The sequence below is a fragment of the Geotrypetes seraphini genome, chromosome 2 (genome assembly GCF_902459505.1).
Source record: "Geotrypetes seraphini chromosome 2, aGeoSer1.1, whole genome shotgun sequence".
In the NCBI taxonomy this organism is placed as follows: Eukaryota; Metazoa; Chordata; class Amphibia; order Gymnophiona; family Dermophiidae; genus Geotrypetes; species Geotrypetes seraphini.
This window is the reverse complement of record NC_047085.1, coordinates 416,655,411-416,675,170: the sequence shown is the minus strand read 5'-3', so window position 1 is coordinate 416,675,170 and position 19,760 is coordinate 416,655,411. Positions and strand designations below refer to the sequence as shown.

General features: G+C 43.2%; 1 protein-coding gene and 1 long non-coding RNA gene across 5 annotated transcripts in view; one reads left to right on the top strand and one right to left on the bottom strand.

Moving 5' to 3' along the window:
- Window positions 1-10,368, bottom strand: part of LOC117354136 — a 33,840-nt gene extending 23,472 nt beyond the window's left edge. Inside the window, exons 1-2 of the long non-coding RNA XR_004538126.1 lie at window positions 10,109-10,368; window positions 3,511-3,681 (exon numbers count right to left, since the gene is read on the bottom strand). This is a non-coding gene — a long non-coding RNA (uncharacterized LOC117354136). The remainder of the gene's footprint in view (window positions 1-3,510; window positions 3,682-10,108) is intronic.
- The window catches only part of DYNC1I1 (dynein cytoplasmic 1 intermediate chain 1), a 587,025-nt gene that overhangs the window by 35,619 nt on the left and 531,646 nt on the right, over window positions 1-19,760 (top strand). For 2 of the 4 annotated variants that reach the window (XM_033931087.1, XM_033931085.1), the window contains exon 5: window positions 13,573-13,596. The exons of 1 other annotated variant lie outside the window; for it this stretch is intronic. In XM_033931087.1, coding sequence (XP_033786978.1) covers window positions 13,573-13,596 — 24 coding nt within the window. Of the gene's footprint in view, window positions 1-9,903; window positions 10,005-13,572; window positions 13,597-19,760 lie in introns of those variants that run through there. One more of the 4 variants, XM_033931089.1, reaches the window with a different exon arrangement.

The window sequence follows — 19,760 nt, the reverse complement described above, 5'->3', positions numbered from 1 at the left end:
TCCAACAAAGAAAAAACATCAACATACTTGCCCTTTAATATTTTTCCCCACAATTTTTTAGAAATACTAGTCTAAAGGCGCAATTTCAAATAAAGTATGACCACAGCGCATTATCTGAGCAGCTGCACCAGAAAAACCACTCAATACTGACATGGGCAGCAGAACATCCACCCCCCAAAAAACCCCCCCTCTGACTGGACCGAAGGTGCAGCTACATCACCACTCTCAGGTGAGGAAGAGGCACCAGAAGAAACCTCCAAGGAATCCCACGAGGAATCCCACAAGCAGCCCTAGGATCCACAGGAACCCTCCTACGCCACCTCTTGTCCACATCTAACCGCTTCACAACATGCTGAAGACACTTCAAAAATCTTTTAGCGAATAAATGCTTTGCCACAGATCACGCCGCAGGACGCACCCCATGCTGCCTCCCCTGTGCCGCCCCACTCCGAGACTCAGCAGCACCCATCCCAGTCAAAACATCCATCAAAGCCCCAAAAGACTCACCAGAATGATCAATAGGAAGAGGATCCGCCACTGATGTACCAGGCTGAGAGGAAGCTGTCACCACAGATGCCTGTGAACCAGAAGTCCTTACACCCGGGGCTCCACCTTTGCGAGGTCCAGCACCCCTCTGAACAGCCGTACTGGAACCATGCCGCTTTGTCCCAGCCGCAGCAACACAAGGAACTGGACCCACAACGGTAGTAGATCGTCCCCTATGATCCCCTCTAGCAGAAGAGCCCCCTCTAGCATTATGAGGCTTCCTAGGAGCCATAACAAACCAAAAAAGAAATCCTGCTCCCCACTACAATACAAGAAACCTACAACCCTACAACCCGACCATCCTACCAAACCCAAACAAACTCTCACCACTCCCCAACCTCACAAACCCAGCAACCCAACCCAACACACCAAACCCTGAACCCCACTGCCCCACCCACCCACCCACCCAATCACCAGCCCAAAGGATCGCACACACAAACAGCCTTAACAGAATGAGGAGTCAGGCAAGGAAACCACTGCCAAAAATTCAAAACAGCATTCACTACAAAAGGGTCCCCGTACAGCAGGAAAACTTCGCCGTTGCCGCTGCTTGCACTGCCAGCTCACTCAGACGCGCGTCGCCCCTGACAGCACCGCCAAAGAAGCAGAGAAAGATGCGCTGTGCTGTTGCTCTCGCTGCCGGCTCCATTCCACTTGCGTCCCACCTGTCAGCGCCACGAATTGAGCAGGGGAACAAATGCACGATGCCGTTGCCAACCACCTTTCAATGCTGGCTCCTTCAGATGTGCTTCACCCCGTACACGTTGCAAAAAAAAGGAGCAGGGACACCTGCCAAAATAGTCAAACTCTGCCGGTGCAATAACTTACACTGCAGTCACTCCAACTCTGTTCAAAAGCATGTCTTTTTGGCCCAGATAGTGGGAGTGCCCTTCCAGTGGTCATATTTGTTCATGGCCCTGGGCTGTGAGGGGGAGGTGCTGGATCAGGGTTTGAAGACGGAGCATTGGCACTTGCTCTACACCGCCTTCTTGGTGGCTAAACGGAGAGTGCTCTGGATGTGGATGGACGAGCTTGCCCCTGAGGTACTGGGGTGGAAGCGGTCCCTTGCTGGAAACTTTGTAGAGCTCGGGGGCGAGCTCCCTCCCACCGATTGTACCAGTCTCTCTGGGAGGCGGCACTATTGGAGGTCAGTTCCTTATGATAAACTCACTTTTATTCTCGATCATTAGGATGGGGGAGGGGGATTCTGGGGGGTGGTATGAGTGGGGGGATGTGTGAATGTGAATGGTTGTATGACTGGGTCACTTGGGGAGCTCTTTTTTTCCTATGCTAAAAATTGGAGCTTATTGAACGGTCTGTTTCTTCTTTGCCCACTGATTCTGGCCTGATGTTTTGGCTGTCATGGGGGACTAGTATTTGAGGGGGTATGTGTGGGCTTCGCCCCCCCCTTCTCCTTAGAGTGCACGTGTTTTCTTGTTCTTGTGTCTCAATTTGCTGCCAGTGCATTGTTTGCCTGTTCTGTCTGTTCAATAAAAATTATTCAAAAATAAAAAAAAAGCACGTTTCCACCTCCGGCGCTGCAGGAAGGCAACCAGTTAGAGCCTGATTACCTTGAATACATAAACCCAAATTCAGCACCGTGAAAACCCCCAATGCACCACTGAACAAGCCTCTATAACCACAAAACCACTCCCAAAGCCAAGAAACTGCTAAAAGGTAAAAGAAACCTCCAAATAAATCACTTACTGACAGGAACAAATTTAACCCTACCTACCCACCTCTTCCCACACTCCCCACCCTTCCCAAAAATGATTTAAACCCGCCAAAATCACCCTTCAATCCTACCACAAATCCTCTACCAATCACAATCCTCCCTTTCCTAACACCCAATCCTGTTTTCCTAGCACCCCAACAACCAATCCCTGCCACCCTCTAACTCCCAATACGAACTCTCACATTCCAACCCCCCCAGCCCACTGTAATTATAATGGGTTCGCTCAGCCACTGTTATCAGCCTACAGTTAAACTGTAAGTGCCCTAATTTGAAAGTTTGTACTAAAAAGTGATTGTGCTGCTTTTTCTACCTGTGAATTTTTATATTTTGTTTGTTTTTGTCTAAAATATAATAATTATTATGAACAGATGAGGTTGTGTTAACCATCCTGATAATTTCTGTTATGTCTGTGGACAATTTACTGCACAAGATGAGCGAAAGAATCTGTCCAGCAGACTTCAAAATGCATACAAGCATTATTTTGGCTGTAAAGTTGGCGGCCAAGATAAAGCATGGGCACCTCATATGTGCTGCACAGTCTGCTATTCCGGATTAACACAGTGGCTGAATGGGAGACGGAAGAATATGCCTTTCGCTGTAAACATGCTGTGTCATGAATCAACAAATCACTCAGACTGTTATTTTTGCATGACAAAAATTGCTGGATTCATAAAGAAAAAAAAAGAAAAAAATTGTGAATCCTGATTGCCCGTCAGCAATTAAACCCGTTCATCATGACTTGGAGAATCCAGTTCAATTCCTCCTTCCACATCTGCAGATGAAGAATGTGTCTCTGCTGCTGTGGAGGAGTTGTATGAACCTGAAGTGGATGAAAAACAACCTCACCTGCTAACTCAAGAAGATCTTAATGATCTGGTTAGAGACTTGTCATTGTCAAAGAAGAAAGCAGAATTGTTGGGTTCAAGGCAAAAAGCAATGGAATCTTTTAATGAAGGACAGCAAAATATATTTTTTTCCATCCTGGCTTCCTCTTACCAAATGGAAATAAACATTTGTTTCTGTACTGATATTAATGGTCTCATGTGTGAACTGTTTCTGACAAATGATATGAACATGTTTCTGACAAATGGAGACTATTCATTGATTCAAGCAAAGCAAGCCTTAAAGCAGTACTTTTACACAATGGAAACCAGAAGCTTTGTTCCTGTTGCTCATGCAGTTGGGTTGAAAGAAATATACAAGTCTATGGAGACACTTTTAAAACTCACATGCTATGGAGATCACCAGTGGAACCTCTGTGGTGATATCAAAGTTGTCACTCCTTCTGGGTCTGCAACTGGGGTACACAAAATACATGTGATTCTTGTGTCTTTGGAACAGTCGTGATGATGCCAACCACTACAGGCAGAAACAATGGCCACACCGAGATAATTCCATACCTGGCAGATACAATGTGAAGCACCTTCCGTTAGTACATCATGAGAAAATCTATCTTCCAGCACTTCACATAAAATTGGGTCTGCTGAAAATTTTTGTCAAGGCGATGGACAGAAATGGTGATGCATTTCAGCACCTAAGAAGTACGTTTGGTTTCGAGAAAAGTGAAGCCAAAATCAAAGAAGGGGTTTTTGTTGGACCCAAAATCTGTGAACTGATGCTTGATGATGCATTCAAACAGAGGCTGAACCCAGCTGAATCAGCAGCATGGGAAGCATTCGCGCTGGTTTTTCAGAATTTTCTTGGTAATCACAGATCAGAAAATTATGCTGAGCTTGTGGAGAGCATGCTGACAGCATATCAGCTCATGGGTGCTAGAATGTCACTTAAAATGCACTTCTTACATTCTCACCTCGACTTCTTCCCACCCAATCTTGGTGATGTCAGCAATGAACATGAGGAAAGATTTCATCACGATATCAAGGTGATGGAAAGCAGATATCAGGGAAAGTTCAATCCCAGTATGATGGGAGACTATTGTTTGTTCTTGCAAAGAGAGACAAATGTACAGTACAAGCGTAAAAGCAAGTGTCTCAAACATTTCTGAACGTGCTGACATCACTTTTGTGTGAGTTATGAGAGGCGTAAATATATGATGTAATATGTCTCCTAACATTAGCATTCGCATTCCCGTCACCTGCAACTGAAAGCTAATCACCATCAATCAATAATCACACAACTCAGTTTTATTGGAATAAATATTTGGCCGCAGCTTTATTATCTATCTGAATATTATCTTCACTTACAATGCAATCTGTGTCCAAAAACCAACAAACCCCCAATGCATATTTCACACACCCCAAGGGAGCTATTCGGTGTCGAAACTAGCTCCAGTTAAGTCTTTAAATTTATAACATTCCCCCAAACGGCCCACGGTGACGCAAGGCCATGCTTCCCCTCCCCTCCCCCCCAAACATGACCCACGGTGACGCAAGGTCATGCTTCCCCTCCCCCCAAACATGATCCACGGTGACGCAAGGTCATGCTTCCCCTCGCAGCGGTATCGCATACGAGTGTCACATTTATTTATTTATTAACTGCTCATCTCCCAGATCCAACTGGGCCAAACCCCATTTTCCGCCCCACCCAAAGCTGCGACCACCTCCCCCCCAACCCCATAAGCTCCACCAAACCCACTCAAGTCGACATATAACATGTAAACCCCCCACCCCACCCCACAACACTGACACAAAACATAACATCAGCACAAATGGGAGGGAGGGAGGGATAATCTTTTCCTGAAGAGACTACTCTACTGTTCCCCTTTCCTCACAGAATTCACTCCAGAGTGCCACAACATCCAACCAATCACGTGACTGCTCCACCCCATCACCTTAGCAACCTCCCTAATCATTTTTCTTTCTTACAAGCTCTATCTATTAACCCTTTCTTACCTCCTCTTATAAAATTGTCAATCCTTATTCTACAGACCCTTGATAACACCTCATATATTCCCCTCACTATCTGTCCCCCCTCCCATTTTACCCACACCATCATTCAATAAATATTACCAGCCGGTGACATCAGCTCAGCTAATGTTATATCACACCAGATGAATCTGGTGTTCTTCTTAACATTAGCATTCGCATTCCCGTCACCTGCAACTGAAAGCTAATCACCATCAATCAATAATCACACAACTCAGTTTTATTGGAATAAATATTTGGCCGCAGCTTTATTATCTATCTGAATATTATCTTCACTTACAATGCAATCTGTGTCCAAAAACCAACAAACCCCCAATGCATATTTCACACACCCCAAGGGAGCTATTCGGTGTCGAAACTAGCTCCAGTTAAGTCTTTAAATTTATAACATTCCCCCAAACGGCCCACGGTGACGCAAGGCCATGCTTCCCCTCCCCCCCCCCCCAAACATGACCCACGGTGACGCAAGGTCATGCTTCCCCTCCCCCCAAACATGATCCACGGTGACGCAAGGTCATGCTTCCCCTCGCAGCGGTATCGCATACGAGTGTCACATTTATTTATTTATTAACTGCTCATCTCCCAGATCCAACTGGGCCAAACCCCATTTTCCGCCACAAGCGGTGACAGCCTCGAGCTTGTCACCGCTCCCCCCACCACATAAGCTGCGGCCAACAGCTTTAAAACAAGTCTCCAATAAAATAGGCCAAACCTATGCCTGAAAGGTTGACAGCATCAGGACAATAATGTCCATGGAAAATAGCTGCAACAAACTCATGAGAAACCACTCTAAACCCCCACATGCTATCCATAACTCCAAAAGCTTAGTATTAAACCCACTCAATAGCAACCATGTCCCAATCCTCCTTACACACTCAATAGAGGACCAAACAAAACAAAAAGGGGTGGGGGCATTAGGGAAAACACAGACAGCAGACAACAGATCCTGCCTCAGGGGCAGTATGAAATCCTCTCCCTTTGCTGAACAAATGTCACAACCCATCAAAAGAATCATAAGGGAAGCAGAATAGAAGATTAGGAAACTGTCTTTGCTGGAAAAGGATTAGCAAGGGTCACTCCCAACAAATGCTCCATATACCTAACCATAAAATCTATAGTCCATGCCCCACTGGACTCAGAAACAGCTAAGAAAATCCTCACCAGCCCAATAGAATGGTAAACAAGATATTGCACATTCCCGTTACTCCACACACACACGTATAAAAGAATCCAAATTCCTGATCCTTCCAAGAAGGTGACCGGGGAATAGGCAATTGCATTTAACCTGCAGTCAACCCAACATCTCCAGACAGCTACCCCATGAACACAATAGCAGGTCGAGAAGGTGCCAGTTTACCCACTCGATAATCTGCCCAGTGCTGCAAAAAGGCTAATCGCCAGAGCACCACTACAAATCATGAAGTGCACACATTAGGCAATACTGCAAACAAATGTCACTAAACCCTCATACAAAAAACAAACAAACAAGTAAACCCTGCACATGGACACCAGATCACACGCACCCACAACCAATTTCATAACTTCCATAAAATCCCCACACCAGCAAATGTCAAGTGAACCATCTTCTAAAATCATCCTACAAACAAACAATACAGTACTAATAGAACATGCGGCTGCTCCATATGAGAAAGGAGCAATGCACCTCTGGCACCCAAAATTGCAGAAAATGAGTCAAACAAAGCAGTTTGGCTCTCAGCACCTATCCAGCGCCTTGCAGTTCCTCCAGTCTGAGGACACAAACAAAGCCACTTAGAAAAAACATAAGGACAGATGAAGACCAAAATGCCCACCCAGTATACCCCTCCACAGTAACAATTAACTCCTCTCTCCCAGAGAGTCCATGTGCCTATCCAAAGCCGTCCTGAATTCAGAAACTATTTCATGCATCTACTACTCCTACACCTACTGGAATTCCAAAACTATTTCATGCATCTACCTCACCTTCTGTAACAATGTAGCGCCATACCGTACTGCAGAGCCCAGCACTGCTGCACTGCATCCCCTGCCCTCTTTGGATTTGCTGTCAAATAAAAGGGGAGTCATCTCATGTATAGTTAGGCCACATAGGTATTTAAACATCACTATTATCTCCCTTCTCATGCTCCTCCTCAAAGTATACAGATGGAGATCATGAACTCAGTTCCCATATGCCTATAGGACATAGACCATCAACCCTTGTAGTAGCCTTCCTTTGAACTGAACTTAAATGTACACAAAATTCACAAGGAGGTCTCACCAAAATTTGTAGAGGGGCAGCAAACTTCCATTGTCCTGCTGGCCATACTGATTCCCATGCATCCAAACATCTGTCTAGCTTTTGCTAGCACTGTTACAACCTGGTTGCCTCCTGAAGCTCAGCACATACAATCACACCAAACCCGCACTCCTCATTCGTACACCAAGGTCTTCACCCTTTAATCGCACCATTCCCTTGTGGTTTAGTAATGCAAATGCATGACCTGGCATTTCTAAACATGAAATCTGAGCTGCACAATATGAAGCCATTCTACAACTTAAGCCCATCCTCGTTAGGCACACCATCAGGACTGTCTGGTCCATTACTGCTTTGGCCTCCTACAACAATCCCACTTACATAATTGTGAAAAGAACAAGCCCAATAACAAACCTTCAAACACACTACCGATAAGATCCTCCCTTGGCATAACCATCTCCTGGGACCACAACCCACTGACACCTTACTGACCAACTAGTTCCTGCCCCAGACCACCAGTGGAGCCCTCCATACCGAGAACACTGAATACGATATGCCTATGAAAATGGTAAAATGACTAAAATCAAAATACACCATATTCACCACACTCCCCTTATCTAATGCCAAGATCACCCAAAGAAAGTAAGCAGATTTGTCGATCCAAATCTGTCTCTAGTGAATCCCCAAGCTCTGTTGTAAAAGTGTTTCTATTGAGATACTCACCAATAAGTCAAACTTACCGGTCTGTATATCCCTAGTGCTGCCTTTTCTCCATTTGTTGTGGAGGGAAACCATATTCTCCCTGCTCTATTCATGCATTACCCACTCCCTACTCTACAGAAGCAGTGAGAAGGTAGTCAGCAGAGTCACCAGAACTACCCCCAAATTCTTGCAGTACCCTTGGATGTACCAGCCATTCCCCTCGTGGTATCCACCCGTAGTTCTAACGAACCCTCACAAACCCAAGCCACTGAAAATCAATCAGGGTTTTTTACACCTCCTGCCCCAGTCACATGAGGTGTTTGTACACCCTCCCCCCCCAAACACTTCAGCTGTGAACCCAGAACAGAAAATATTAGTGAAGAAGTCATCTATCTCTTTACCATCTGCTACTTATTGGCCTCTTGTACCCTTGGGTTCCACAATGCCACTTTTGCATGTCTTCCTATCCCTAATAAATCCAAAAATGTCTTGTCCCCCATCATTATCGTGGCAGCTATTTATCCTTCCAGCTCTATCTTTACTTTCCAGACTACTCGACCAACCCCCTCCCCCCCTTTACTCTATCCAATAGTGCTTCTGATGCCTTGCACCTTATAAGAACAGAAGAACAGAAGAATTGTGATACTGGGACAGACCAAAAGTCCATCAAGAACAGTATCCTGTTTCCAACAGTGGCCAACCCAGGACCCAAGAACCTAGTGAGATCCTATAATCCAAATTCTATGCCCTAGTAATAAAACAGAAATTATGCTGCCTATCATAGGAATAAGCAGAGGATTTCCCCAAGCCATCTCAATAAGGCCTTCTCGGTTAGGAAAGTACCCAAACCTTTTTTAAACCCCGCTAAGCTAAGTGATTTCACCTCATTCTCCAGCAATGAATTCCATAGATTAATCACATGTTGTGTGAAGACATATTTATCTGGTTTGTTATAAATCTACTACTTAATAGATTCATTGCACACCCCCTAGTCCTAGTATTTTTGGAAAGAGTGAACCAGCGATTCACATCAGCCCTTTTCACTGCACTCCACTCAGTATTTCCTATACATGACATACACAATAGGTTGTTACCCTTACAATAACTTTGTTTAGGTTTGCTCACCACTTACCTAGATGATTCCCCACTAACACCATAAAAACTTTTACCCTTTAATTTCTCCAGCACAAATAAACCAAACCCTCAACTTTACTACAATGAACCCTCTCCCTTTCCACAGAGACAGACACCAAGAAATCTATTTCCCCCTAACACACACACCACACACCCAGAAAAACACCACAAGTACATAATATGAATGTACCTTAAACACCAAGAACAGGTCATCTCCAGCTGAGCTAACAAATCAGGACAGCGGACACCATGCTGAATCACCACAGAAAGAATGGCAGACACAGGAAGATCCAAGAGACCCAGAAAGGCCATAGCACAAAAGGAAAATTAGGAAGATGGCCCCTATTGACACTCCAAACAAAATTTTTAAATCACAATACTGTGAATGCTGATGCCATACAGTCATGCAGCCGCTGAGCACATAACTATTGCAATGGCAGCTGCCAGTGCTCCTAAGCTCCCAGACACGGGAACACCAAATCCGCGAAGGCCGCAAATCCACAACTCTGCCTAGCTGTAAAAACAAACACCTGAATGCAGCATTGGCACTTCCCAACTCCCTCCTTCTAACACCAGAATTTAGAGTCAAAGCCTCAAACTTATCTAGAAGTGCCCTACCATGTGGCACACAGACCAGCCAGTCACTACCCTCGTGAACTAAAGAACAACCACCTGCCAGTTCCTCCAAACTAGCCTACTAAGAAACAACCTGGCAAAATTACACCTCAACAGAAAGACCTCTCTGTGTCACACGAAATAACCCCAACAGGTAAGTCCCTCTCTGACACACTGTACATTAGCGAGCAAACACCTTTCACATCCCATCTCCCTCACAGTCAACCCACTCTGCCCACGGTCGTGCAGACAACTCACCAAATGGCAGCCCAGCGCTAACTGCTGCTCCACACAGGGGACTGTTGTGCTGCCAGGCTGTTAAACCTCCACAGAAGAGCCCAAACTTCCCCTCTCCATTGCAGTCTCTGCTTCCTCAGGCAACAAATCCAGCACCTGGCAGACAAAATAGCTTGCTCTGATCTGAAGAGAATAATCTTTTCCTGAAGAGACTACTCTACTGTTCCCCTTTCCTCACAGAATTCACTCCAGAGTGCCACAACATCCAACCAATCACGTGACTGCTCCACCCCATCACCTTAGCAACCTCCCTAATCATTTTTCTTTCTTACAAGCTCTATCTATTAACCCTTTCTTACCTCCTCTTATAAAATTGTCAATCCTTATTCTACAGACCCTTGATAACACCTCATATATTCCCCTCACTATCTGTCCCCCCTCCCATTTTACCCACACCATCATTCAATAAATATTACCAGCCGGTGACATCAGCTCAGCTAATGTTATATCACACCAGATGAATCTGGTGTTCTTCTTTATTGTCTTTGTGTTTGTTTTCAGAGTAAACTCCTTAACACAAGATTGGTGGGACACAGTTCATACTCACAATATTGTACCGATATGCCAAACTGTGTAAAAAAAAAAAATCAGTAACGTGTATCTCAGAAACCTGATGTGCTAGCTGAATTTCAATTACAGATCTGAAATCAGCATCATTAAATTAACTAAGTTCTCAGTAAATTAACTTAAGTTCTCTGTAGCAAAGAAACTTTTTTTTTTTTTGTTGACCAGTGTAATAGGTGCTCTACTGTATGTTGAAATCCCACCATAAAAGGAAAGAAGTATACAGAATATTCCCCTTAAGTTTCTTTATGAAGTATGACTTTAGATTGCTGTCATATCAATATAATAAATAGCCCTTTGAATGCAGCAGAGGGTCTGTCATGTGCAGATCGGTTCATCAACTGCTTTTATGTGGGAGGTAATAGAATCCTTATAGACTCCATTATCATCATTGCTTCTGAACTGTCAAGCACCTTCATGGCATTTGCTGTATATAATTTCTGTCAGCATGATGAAAAGAAGTTGGCCAAGAAGCAGACTTGACAAACAGCAAAACTAATTCAAGTCGTCTGTGACAGACAGTATTCTAGCACTTGACTTTCTTGCAGTTCACATATAATTAGTTAACTTATCTTGAATACCGTTTATGGGAATGGACATTGATAGATGTTGCAATCCACAGTAAAATGCCATCTTCATTGGACTTGATAGCATGTCTCCCTAAAAAGCCCAAAGCATATTATCATCAACTGTACAATTCTGTTTTCCTCACTGGAGTGTAATTATCTTATTTGTAAAAAGTGAGCAGTGAGGGGGTGTTCTTCACATTACATTTTGCTGATTTTCTGAATTTATGAGGTGCTTAGCATGATATTTTATTTTTTAAATCTATTTCTTTAAAACAATCTCTACTCTTCTTCCCTCCAAAAGCTCTTAGTGGAATCCATTGGATCACAATCTCGGAATGTACCTCCTACTGCAACATTGGGGTTGGCATTTGCATTCTGGAGAAGGGACCAGAATGTTCTGTCTGCAAATGCAATAGCAAAGCATTTTGGCATCATTTTGGCATTAACATATGCAGATATCCCATATCTGTTGCTAATTTTTTTGTAGTAATTTGGTGATGCAATGCTCGTAGTATAGAGCCAGTGTGCACAAGTATTATATTTGAGTCTGAGCAGAGACCAAGGGCACTGGCAGTCAGAGCATAAACCTTTGAAACCTAGAAATCTGTGTTTGTATTTTACTGTATTTCACAGATCTTTAAATCATTTCAAAACCCCATGCTTTTTATATTTCTGTCTCTCAGGACTAGATTCTCAAAAAGCCACGTTAAAAACTGACAGACTGCTGTTGCAGTCGCTATAGTATCGATTTTTAAAAAAGAGTCATTCTCCCAAAAACGCTCAAGCATATGAGCTCGGTGGAGAGTAGTGAAGTTTCACTAAATTTGCATGTGTCCATTGCTTGTGATAGCGGTGGGCATGTGTGCAGAATAAACACACAATAAAAAATGTCCAGCAACAAATCAAGCCGCCAAAGTCAAGCAACCCTCTACCTGACAGCGGAGAAATGCCCACCCTCTCCCGCTGCAAAGCAACACCCACCTTGGCAGTGGGAGAGATGTCCACTCTCTCGCTCCGCAAACAACACCCTCCTGTCAGCAGGAGAGATGCCCACTCTCTCCTGCTGTCAAGCAACACCCCCCAACACCCCTCGGCAGTGGAAAAGATGCCCACTCTTTCTTGCCCCTATGCAACCTCCCCCCCTGAGCTTCTGACAACCCCTCGCACTCTCCCCCTTACCTTACTTAGATGGCTGGCCAGAGGAATGCCTCTGGCCAGCAGGCCCGCTTCTTCATAATTGCAGGTCTTCCCCTCCCTGGTGCATCCTGTCTGATTGGCCCAGGTTGTTTAAGACCCACCCATAGGTGGGGCCTTAAACAACCTGGATCATCCCTGGATGCACCAGAGAGGGGAAGGTCCATCATTTTGAAGAGGCGGACCTGCTGGCCAGAGGGAGTAGGCATCCCTCCGGCCAGCCATCTAAGTAAGATAATGAGGGAGAGGGAGGGGTTGTTGAAGGCACAGGGGTGCCATTGGAGGCATAGAAGGTTGGAGGCATGGGGGGGTTTGGAGGCATGGCGGCAGGAAAGAGTGAGCATCTCTCCTACTTCCGAAAGGGTGTTGGGGATGTGATACTTGGCAGTGGGAGAGAGTGGGCATCTCTCCCGCTGCCAAGGGGGCTATCATACACGCGCTCAAAAGCATGCTTTTACCACTCCCACTAAAAAAACAAAGACTATAATTTATATGAATCATGTAATTTATTATTTTTTTTTCATTAGCTACTGTCAAAACACACGCCACAAGATGCACTTTTAACAGTGCTGGCACTGTACCGGGACCCCAGACCAGTAGCTGATTTTGTCGCCAAAAGCTGATGCCGCTCTTAGAGAATGACTTTGTGATATATAAGAATCCACCGGAGTGCTTATTTCAATATTCAAGAGCCCATTTGAATGGCAGTATCGGAGACTTCTAGAAAGCTCGCTAAAGACTGTGATAAGCTGTTTTGATAATCCACCACTAAAATGCATGCAGGCTAAACTGTCTGGAACCAGTTAAGCAATCGTGTTAAAGGCAACCTTAAGTTTTGAGAATCTGGCCCTCAGTACTAAAACTGAACAGACCAATTGGATGAAATCTCTCTAGGACAAGATCCCTATTTATTTTCAATTCTTTTTTCTTGCCTTCAGAAAAATTTTTATTCAGGGTTCCATATCCTCCTGCCTTGCCTTTGTTATGCATGCATAAGGTTCACACCTCTTCCTGTGACTTGTACTGAAAGCATACTTTGATACAGTGCATGTAAAAGATATAACATAAAAATCATATTGCTTTCTTTGCCCTTCCCAGGAACATTCAGACTGGCCTCTTTGGGTAAGAATGTTAGAATATTTTTTACCAAATCTTTTTGTCTCTTGTCAACATAGAAAGTGAACAACTAGGGAACGTGTCTGCCCCTCCACTGTATTTTTTTTTTTTTTTGCAATGCAGTACTGTTTTTATCAGGCCTAGTAGGTCTGGCTTTAGTTAATGGGATTCTGCTATTACCTAAAGCCGTGGTGATTTTTGAAAGGTGTGGAGGGGCATTTTCAATGGGACGTCTAAGTCTGAATTTTGAAGTTTTGAGAAAGATGTCCAGAAATCAAGTAGAGAAAATGCTAATTTTCAAAACTGCAAGACGTCTTTTTTTTTTTCAATGACTTATGTAGACAATTTGGGTTTGATTCTCGAAACATGCATTCTGGTTACAGGCAGAGGTAAGCATCCTGCTGCCAATCAGGATGCATGTTTGTTTTTTTTAAAGTGTCCGAGGCAGGACGCGTACATTGTAGGCCTCTATCACATGTCTATGGAGATGTGTACCCATACTTGAGCATGCTCAAGGTGGAGCATGGGCATGGTTCCGCCCAGAAGTGACTTTGGTAGGGCTTAAGCATCGGTATACGTCTTCATAGATGTGAGACAGATGTGTTGTAGGTCTGCATAATGTTGGCCTACATTTAAGGTGTCTGTCTGGGATTGTAGACATGATTCTGAATAGGACACCGAAGCATGATTGACAAGCAGTCGGTGGCCGCCGATATCGGCGTCCTATACAGAATCAGGCCCTTTGGTCCTTAGTACGTCTATCTTTTTTTGGCATTCTCAAATATAAAGACGTCCACATGAAAAACACACAAAAGCAAGCTTTCGGACATTCAAGCAGCCAGCATTCTTAGCAAACTGTTCATAGGCAGCTGAACACAGCAGAGTGGCACTCTAAGAGGTATTGTAGTGAATGTCACATAAAAAGTCCAAGGTGCAGATGTCATTATAACCTACATATATTGTATGGTGAGCCTTCCAAAACCCACCCAAGACTTATTATACCTACCTGTACACCACAACAGTAGCCCTATGCCAGCAGGAGTCATCTTTATTTTGATACAGTAGGTTATGGAGGGCTCACCATACAATATAGGCAAGTTATAGTGACATCTGACCTTGGACTATTAATGTGACATTTATTGCAGTAACCCTTAGAGTGCCCCTCTGCTGTGCTGTGAAGATATATGAGTCATGTGAATTTGTAAGACAGGCTGTAAGACAGGGTTTTTTTTCCACATACAGTATTTGGATGGTGGGAGGGCGTTGGTCATGTCTTAATCCCGCCTGTTGTCATCTGGTCAGTTTGATCCTTATTCATTTTTAAAACCGGTCCAGCCCCAAATGTCTAAATGGTGCCCCAGACGTTTTGTTAAAAGTTTGATTATTCCTGCAGAATGTCCAAGTCCTAAGCTCATCCTAAGCACACCCAAAACACTCCTTTAACACCCTTGAGATTTAGATGCATTGGAGAGAAAGTGACTAGAAAGACATCTAGAAAGTCTGCTTTGAGAATGCCCATTTGGATGTTTTGACCAGTATAATGTCCAAGTGCTGATTTATGCTGTCTTTTGGACATCTATTGTTTTTGAAAATGAGCCCCTTAGGCACTTAACGTTACAAGTCAGATGCCTAGACTATTGAATTCTAAAATATTCTGGCTTTGGAGTTCCTAAATTTAGGTGCCTTAAATTGGCATCCTAAAAGAGGATTAGGGTCAGAAGCGAGATGGGGCAGAGATGAATTTAAGAATCTAAAAGCTGTGAGCTATGAGAACACAGAACACACAGTAATTAATCAAGCTGGAGGCTGATTCTTGTCTCCTCCCAGCTTGACTGATAGGTGGTCAGGAGGCAGGATGAAGCATGGTGGGTGAGTGCTTATAGTTTTCTCTGGCATAGCAATTAGGATAGCAGGAAAGACAGGAGATATACAGAGGGACTTGCTGCTTGCTTCTGTAGCAGACTTTTGATTGAGAAGAGGCAGTCCAGACGTATGCTGGAAACAGGCCTGTGGCTCTTTTACATGAGACATTGAAGCCTAGCTGCCAGGTTGAGGACCAACTTTCCAATGTAAGCAGGTCCTGCGCCATGTTAGTCTAGTTTTAAATGTAATATGTAGAAATAAATTAAGTTAGTTCAATAAAAAAAAGATATTACCTTATTTCATTTATGTTTTGTTTTATTTCTATATATAGATCTTTTGCTGTAATTGGGACTCATGACTTAGGGCTCCTTTGATGAAGACGCGTCAGGGCCTTAATGCGTGGAATAGCATGTGCTAAAATGCCACGCGCACTAGCCGCTACCGCCTCCTCTTGAGCAGGCGGTAGTTTTTCAGCTAGCATGCGCTATAGCGCGTGCTAATCTGGTGCGTGCACTAAAAACGCTAGCGCACCTTCATAAAAGGAGCCCTTAGTCAAATATGTCTTGGATGTCCTTCTCTTGTTTGATCCATCCTTCATTATGACTAAGAATGGGTGAGTTGGAATCTGTTTGGTAACCTCTGCCATACTCCAGTCTTTGTTGTAATCAGTTTTCACCCAGACCATCTAGCCTTCTTTTAGGACCTTCTTGTAATAGAAGGTCTGTTTATTCTTAGCTGCCTTTAGGCAATGATGAATTGCCTATACATATGGAGTTTCCAGCAGAACATGTGGAGGGGCATAATTTTAAAAAACGTCTAAGCCCCTTTTGGCCTAAGCCCCTAAACGCTGAAAGTAGCAGGAAGGAAAATGTCCATTCTAAAAAAAAAACATCCAAAATTAGTTTTTTTTTACAATGGCCTAATAATAATAATCATAATCATAATAACTTTATTCTTTTATACTGCCATAACCAAAAGTTCTAGGCAGTTTACACTAAAAAGAGCTGGACAATCAGCGAAATACAATAATACAGTAAAAAAACACAAATATTTGTAAAATAGAATTTCAATAATAAAACTCCTTTTACAAAGCCGCAGTAGCGGTTTAACGCGCATAACAGCGCACTAAACCGCCAGATGTGTTAGCCACTACCACCTCCTCTTGAGCAAGCAGTAGTTTTTCAGCTAACGCGTGATTAAAAGTCATGTGCGCTAAAGCCGCTAACGTGACTTTGTAAAAGGAGCCCTAAGTAATAAACTTATCAAACAAAGTGGTCTTAATTAATTTCCAAAAACAGCAATAGGATAACATAGCTTGCTGAATACATTTACCTAACCAAGATTGTTGCCTACCAGCTTGAAATGCTAGGGTTCTATCTAAGAAGGTCTTATATCTACGCCCATTAATTTTTTGGATTAATTTTTGGATAAGCAAATAAGTAGAAGTTTCTAGTTTCTCTTGATGGTCTATGTAAAACAAAATGAGGAAAAAGGTAAGCTGTAGACAATCCCAATATCAGCTGAAAGCAGATACAGGAAAATTTGAATAATACTCTTGCCTCCAAAGGTAGTCAATAAAGTAAACGATAATATGGACTAATCTGTATTCTGAATTATCCTTAATTTCTTTAGAATTTTTTTTGGGTGCTCCTAAATAGATGATGTTACAATAGTCTAAACTAGATAAAACTAATGCCTGTACCAATAGTATGAACGATAAAGGATCAAAATATTTTTATATGGTTCTTAATTTCCACAATGTAAAAAAGCATTTTTGTACCACTAAGTTTGTGTGTTCTGCTAGTGTAAAATGTCGGTCTAGTGTGACTTCCAGAATTTTGATAGATTTAATAATCGGGGATTCACCAAGGGTAGGTCCTGCCAATCCAATCTCATCAGCTTCTTTGACTGGGTAACAAGAAAGTTGGACTTGGGAGAGTCTTTGGACGTCGTGTACCTGGACTTCAGTAAAGCTTTTGACAGTGTCCCACACCGCAGGCTGCTAAGCAAGATGGAATCGATGGGGTTAGGAGAGACACTAACTGCATGGGTCAATGATTGGCTGAGTGGCAGACTTCAGAGGGTGGTGGTTAATGGTAACCTCTCTAAAACATCGGAGGTGACCAGTGGAGTGCCGCAGGACTCGGTCCTGGGTCCACTCCTTTTCAACATATTCATAGGGGATCTGACTCAAGGGCTTCAAGGTAAAATAACACTATTCTCCGATGACGCCAAACTATGTAATATAGTAAGTGAATGCAGTTTACAGAATTATATGGCGCAGGACCTGCTTACATTGGAAAGTTGGTCCTCAACCTGGCAGCTAGGCTTCAATGCTAAGAAATGTAAGGTCATGCACCTCGGAAGTGGAAATCCATGCAGGACGTACTTCTTGAACGGAGAAACTTTAACTAGGACTTCAGCAGAACGAAATTTAGGAGTAATCATCAGTGCAGACATGAAAACTGCCAATCAAGTGGAGAGGGCTTCATCTAAGGCAAGGCAGATATTGGGTTGTAGCAATAGAAGTTTCGTCAGCTGAAAGCCTGAAGTTATAATGCCGTTGTACAGGGCCATGGTGAGACCTCATCTGGAGTACTGTGTGCAATTCTGGAGGCCACATTACAGTAAAGATGTGCGCAGAATTGAATCGGGTCAGCGGACGGCCACCAGGATGATCTCGGGGCTGAAGGGTCTCTCGTATGAAGAGAGACTGAACAAATTGCAGTTCTACACTCTCAAGGAACATAGAGAGAGGGGAGACATGATCGAGACATTTAAGTACCTCACGGGACGTGTCAAGTGGAGGATGATATTTTCTTTCTCAAGGGACCCTCGGCCACAAGAGGGCACCCGCTCAAACTCAGGGGCGGAAAATTTCATGGCGACACCAGAAAGTATTTCTTCACAGAGAGAGTGGTTGATCATTGGAACAAGCTTCCAGTGCAGGTGATCGAGGCAGACAGCGTGCCAGACTTTAAGAATAAATGGGATACCCATGTGGGATCCCTACGAGGGTCAAGATAAGGAAATTGGGTCATTAGGGCATAGACAGGGGGTGGGTAAGCAGAGAGGGCAGACTTGATGGGCTGTAGCCCTTTGCCGTCATCTTCTATGTTTCTATGTTATTAAGATGAAGCAATGAGCAATGTCATTGGGACTAGCCAAGAAAAGTTTGGTCTTTTCCATATTGAGTTTCAGTTTGAAATTAATTGTCCACTGTTATATCTGAGTCATAATAGAAGATATATTTTCCTCTCAAATGGCTAGGAAATAACTATTTTCTCAGCAAGCGCTGTATTATGGAACCTCTAATAAGGCGGGAAAAATATTAGCTAATTATCTTAAAGCTAAAAATAGAAAAGTTAAGATTGTTGTGATTAAAGATGAGAAAGGTGATACTCATTCTCAAACTGGAAGTGTTTTAAAACAATTTTTTATCTTTTATAAAGCTTTCTATTCTTCTGAGTCTTGTTCAAATAAAGAATTAGAGGGTTTAGAGTTTTTAAAATTAATTGAGGGACTAAAAATTCCCGATCATATAAAAGGAAGTCTTGAAGCGCCTGTCTCAATGACAGAACTGCAAGTAGCATTGAAGTCCCTTACAGTTGGATCCTCTCCAGGTGGTGATGGGTTAACTGTAGAGTTCTACAAATTATTCCAAATTACTCTCTTAACTCATCTATTAAATTTATATAAGGCTCAACTGACTAAAGGTTGTATTACAGGTACTATAGTTTTGCCTACGTTGGTTTCAAATTACAGGCCTATTTTGTTGATTAATGTGGATGGAAAACTTTTGGCTAAATTATTGGCTTTACGCCTGGCCAAGGCTCTCCCTTACATTATAGGTATGCATCAAACGGGGTTCGTTGCTCATAGACATTCTTCAAACAACAGTAGACTGGCTTTCCACATGTTAAATTTAACAAAAGCTATGGAAGATCCGGCATTCTCTGTATCTTTGGATGCAGAGAAGGCCTTTGATCGTGTGGAATGGACCTTCATGTAACAAGCTATGGATTGTTTTGGTATTGGTTCTGGATTTATACAAATGATTTAAACCTTGTATAGTTCCCCTTCTGCCAGACTATATATTAATAATACTTTTCGGAACGTTTTTGTCTGGAGAGGGGAGTTAGACAAGGATGTCTGCTATCTCCTTTGCTGTTTGATATTGTTTTGGAACCCTTGTTGTTAACTATACAACAGGCAAAGGAGATACAGGGTATTCCTTATGCAGGTCGGGAATATAAAGTCTCTGCGTATGCAGATGATATTTTGCTTCATTTGAGAAATCCTGAAAC